General features: G+C 26.4%; 2 protein-coding genes across 2 annotated transcripts; one reads left to right on the top strand and one right to left on the bottom strand.

Moving 5' to 3' along the window:
• Nucleotides 1-244: 244 nt before the first annotated feature.
• On the top strand, nt 245-2041 carry EHI_013760 (heat shock protein 70, mitochondrial, putative; the record flags this gene model as incomplete). The annotated part of the gene is made up of 1 exon (XM_643025.2): nt 245-2041. One exon carries the CDS (start codon nt 245-247, stop codon nt 2039-2041), a length of 1797 nt encoding a protein of 598 aa, XP_648117.1.
• A 2023-nt stretch (nt 2042-4064) lies between these two features.
• On the bottom strand, nt 4065-4877 carry EHI_013750 (uncharacterized protein; the record flags this gene model as incomplete). Its single annotated transcript, XM_001914352.1, has 1 exon — nt 4065-4877. The coding sequence occupies one exon, from the start codon at nt 4875-4877 to the stop codon at nt 4065-4067; it is 813 nt and encodes a 270-aa protein (XP_001914387.1).
• Nucleotides 4878-4996: the final 119 nt, after the last annotated feature.

The following is a 4996-nucleotide window of genomic DNA, read 5'->3' as shown; positions in this document are numbered from 1 at the left end:
CAAGATAGATTTGAGATTAATGGCATGTTGTTTATTCCATTGAACTTGTTCTTCTTGCATCTCAAAGATTTTTTCATTCTGTAACTTGATGCCATCAAGTAATTGGATGATTTCAGGTGGTACTTCTCTTTGCATTACTTTTCATTTTGATTTTAAGATTATCAAATCTTCTTTTCAACTCTATTTATCCAAAAGTTCAACAAAATGAAAGTTATTTTTCTCTCACAGAATCTGAATTTTTAACATGTTTGTCTCACAACCTGCACGGTCAACTTGCATTGGAATTGATTTAGGAACAACAAACTCATGTATGTGTGTTTTTGATAAAACAACACCTCGAATTCTGGAGAATGCTGAAGGAAAACGAACAACACCGTCTTATGTTTCTTTTACACCAACAGGAATATTAGTGGGAGAAGCAGCAAAACGAATGGAAGCATTACATCCAACAACCACTGTTAGTGGAGTTAAGAGAATGATAGGGTGTCAATACAAAAATGTTGAACAACAAAGAAAACCTTACAAAATTGTTGAAGGAAAGAATGGAGAAGGATGGATTTATATCAACGGCAAGACATATTCTCCATCGGAAATATCATCATTTATTCTTAAGAAATTAAAAAAAGATGCAGAAGCTAAACTAGGGAAAAGGGTAGATGAAGCAGTTATCACATGTCCAGCATATTTCAATGATGCACAACGACAAGCTACTAAAGATGCAGGAACACTTGCAGGATTAAAAGTTAAACGAATTATTAATGAACCAACAGCAGCAGCATTAGCATATGGAATAGACACAAGAAAAGAAAATGAAAGAAAGAATATTGCAGTTTATGATCTTGGAGGAGGGACATTTGATATTTCTATTCTTAATATTAATAAGGGGATTTTCCAAGTTAAAGCAACGAATGGAGATACAATGCTTGGAGGAGAAGATTTTGACAAAGCTATTTGTCAATATATTGAGAAAGAATTTGAACGAAAATATAAACGAAATCTTCAAAGAAATAAGAAAGGAATTAGTAGAATTAAAGAAGCAGCAGAGAAAGTAAAATGTGAATTATCATCAAGTGAAGAAAGTGTAATTTCATTACCATATCTTGATAGACAAGATTCACTTGAAATTACAATCAGTAGAAGAAAAATTGAACAATTATGTAAGGGAATTTGTAAAAGAACAGAATATCCTTGTCTTCAATGTATGAAAGATGCAAAATTAAGAAAAAAAGACATTAGTGATGTTGTACTTGTTGGAGGAATGACCAGAATGCCTTTAATTCAAAACACTGTTCAAGAAATCTTTGGAAAAAAACCAAGTAAAAATGTCAATCCAGATGAAGCTGTTGCTATTGGAGCAGCAATTCAAGCAAGTATTATTGAAGGGAAGAAAAAGGATATTATTCTTGTTGATGTTACACCACTAACATTAGGAATTGAAACATATGGAGGTGTGATGACACCATTAATCAATAGAAATACAACAATCCCTACATCAGTTTCAAAGGAATTTACCACATCAATGGATAATCAACAAGAAGTAGATATTAAAGTGTTTCAAGGAGAACGTAGAGTTACAAGAAAGAATAAAAAGTTAGGAGAATTTAAATTGGTTGGAATTCCACCAGCAAAGAAGGGAGTAGCAAAAATTGAAGTTACATTTGACATTGATGTCAATGGAATAGTAAAAGTCTCTGCACTTGACAAAGGAACAGGAAAGAAAACAGGGATTCAAGTCAAAAGTAATGGTGGATTGAATGAAGAAGAAATCAATCGACTAGTTAAGGAAGGGGAAGAACATGCTGCAGAAGACAAGAGAAAAGAGCAATTACTTCTTCACAGACAACGATTAAAAGAAATGATAGAGAGAGCAGAAGACATTCAAAAAGAGTTATTAAAGAAAAAGATTGAAACACGTGAATTAGAAAGAGTTATTAATCAATCCAAAAAGGTTATTACATCAGAAGATGAAAATGAAATTAAAAGATTGATTGAACAATTAGGAGAAGAAACATCAAATTCTTCTGCTAAATTATATAATTAATTAACTTCTATCTTCTTATTATGATTTGTTTTAATTTTCAGTATTATTTATCTTTATTTTCATCTCATTCATCAAATATCAGTTATATTTGTTATTATTATTCAAGTTTTTAGTTATACACTACTTACTTTTTACATGAAATACATGGATTGTTGATGTATTTTTTTAAATAACATCTTTCATATTTATTCTATTCTTTGGTTTTATTTCATTTTCTCTTCTTTCATCTAATTCAATTCATGCGTTTTGCTTATTTCATTGTTGATATATACACAGCTATTTAATCTTTTGTTATTGACTTATGCTTGTTTTGTTGTGTCGTTCTCTATAACTCTTTGTTCATATGTTAGAGTTGTTATCTCTTTTTGTCTTTACATGAGTTTTATAGTTTGTATTCTTTTAGAATGAATATTCAATGGTTTTGAGTTTATTTCTGTTTATTCATTATCAATTCATATTACTAATTATCGTAAGTGAATAAACAACACAATGATTAGTTGATTGATTTATACTTTATTTCATATTCTATTTTCACTTATTATTCATAGCATCAATATTTATTATGAAAATAAGCAGTAAAAATTATAGATATTGATATGTTGTGATGAACATCATTATAACATAAATATTTTCTGAAAATGTGTTATAATGTAATGTATGTGGTTGTAATGATAGTGACAAAATGTAGTTGTGAAGATTGTGATGGTATTCTTTATTTTCATGACAAATGCATAACACAGTAGAAAGTTTTGTATGAATTGTGGAGTAGAACTTATAGAATAAGAGTCAATGAAAAAGTAAAAGCTTTTGTTTTGGTAATACATACTTCTGTTTACTTGAAAGTCATGAAAGTATTGAGTAATAGTGTGTAAATACTAATTCATTATGTTTTTATTAAAAGTTGAAGAATATTTGCTGATTTTGTGATGTTTTACAAAGATTAATGAAGTGTTTTGAACAAAAGAATCATATAATTTATTCAGTTCATTCAAATTAGTGTTATGAATTATTTTAATGTAAAACAATAACAAAGATAATGACACACCAATAAAGTTTCATTGTTTCATTCTGTTATCTTTGTTTATTTTCATTAATTTGATTCATTATTATTTTTAATAATGACATATCATTTTGTTGAATGTTGTCTTGATGATATTTATCTGAAATACTAAGAGAATACCAAAGAAAACAAAACTTATTGAATTTAGCTGTAAATACTTTTGAATTATTCAATGAAATTACACCACATTCAAACTTATATAACACTTCTTTTATTCAATAAATTTGAAATTATATTTCTTGTACAAACTATTCTAATAAATTATACATGTTTATAATATGTTTATATGATACTGCCATTTAATTATTATTAACATAAAATACTTTATTCTTTACTCAAAATACCAATTTACATAAATTCATTTATATTCTTATTCATTCTATTCTTTGAATTTTTATATAATACACATTTATGATTAATATTAGTTGATTGTGTGTTTCTTTTTATCATTACATAATTTTTAGTTACTTCTAATACTCTTTTGTTATTTTTTATATCTCTATAACGTTATTAATGTAAATTCAAAGTGATTGAAGATAATTCAATTTGTAATGAAATATTTATTTAGGTATGTTGAATGTGTATTAAATTACTAGTTTTATTCAAGAGAATTTTAACTAAATAATGAAGAATGTACTTTGTGGTAATGTTCAACTCAAATCATTTAATAGTTTCTTGATGTTAAAATTATTATATGAAACAACAAATAATAATAACATCAATTACATTGTTCATTTAATAACATTACTTAATGAGAAACTAAACAATTCAATCATTACTATAATAAATTCAACTCGTAGAATAACTTTCTTAAATGAAATTTACTTTATAGAAATAAGAGAGGTATTAAATTCAAACTGGTAATAATTAAACATGAATAAATAATCAACATTCATAATAAAATAGAAGAGTTAAAAGAAGAATATATTGAAATATAAAAATGGTAGTTGATTCAATTATCTGTTACACTAAAACACATTTTGTATTTTCTTCATTCGATTCTTTTAGTGTTTTAGTAACTGATGTTAATGATGAACATCCTTTAAAACATTCATCTCCTATTATACTAACTGTTGATGGAATAATAATTGATTTTAATGATGAACATCCACAAAAACAATAACTTCCCAATTCATTTACTGTTGTAGGAATGTTAAATGAGCGTAATGAAGTACATCCACTAAAACATTCATCTGTTAATTTAGTGATTGTTGTTGGTATTATAAATTCATTAATATCTCTTTGTTTAATTTCATTTCTGTTAATCTCTTTTATATTTTCTGGTGTTCTAATGCTCAATAAAATTGGTTCATTTAAAAATATTCTATTTCCACTAATAAATTGAATATTTTTTATATTGATGTTCTTCAATAATTTACATCCGTTAAAACATGTCCCTCCTATTTTACTAATTGTTGTCGGTATATTCATACTGGTTAATGACAAACATTCATAAAAACATCCACCTCCTATTTCTTTTATTCCTCTTGGTATATTAATTAAACTTAATGACGTACATCTCTCAAAACACCCATTTCCTAGTTTACTAACTGTCTTTGGAATATTAATTGACTTTAATGTTGAACATCCTCTAAAACAATTGTCTCCTAATGAATGTATTGATGATGGTATAGTAACTGATGTTAATGATAAACATCCATCAAAACAATAATTTTCTATTACATTAACTGATAGTGGAATATTGATTGATTTTAATGATGAACAATAACTAAAACAATAACTTCCTATTTTACTAATTGTTATTGGTATATTCATTGATGTTAATGAGTAACATTCTTTGAAACACTCATCTGTTAATTTAGTGATTGTTGTTGGTATTATAAATTCATTAATATTTCTTCGTATTACTTTTTTCTTGTTTATTTGTTGTATAT

Source organism: Entamoeba histolytica, genomic scaffold (assembly GCF_000208925.1).
Source record: "Entamoeba histolytica HM-1:IMSS scf_1104750516441 genomic scaffold, whole genome shotgun sequence".
Classification (NCBI taxonomy): Eukaryota; Evosea; order Mastigamoebida; family Endamoebidae; genus Entamoeba; species Entamoeba histolytica.
This window is presented reverse-complemented; position numbering and strand designations above follow the sequence as displayed.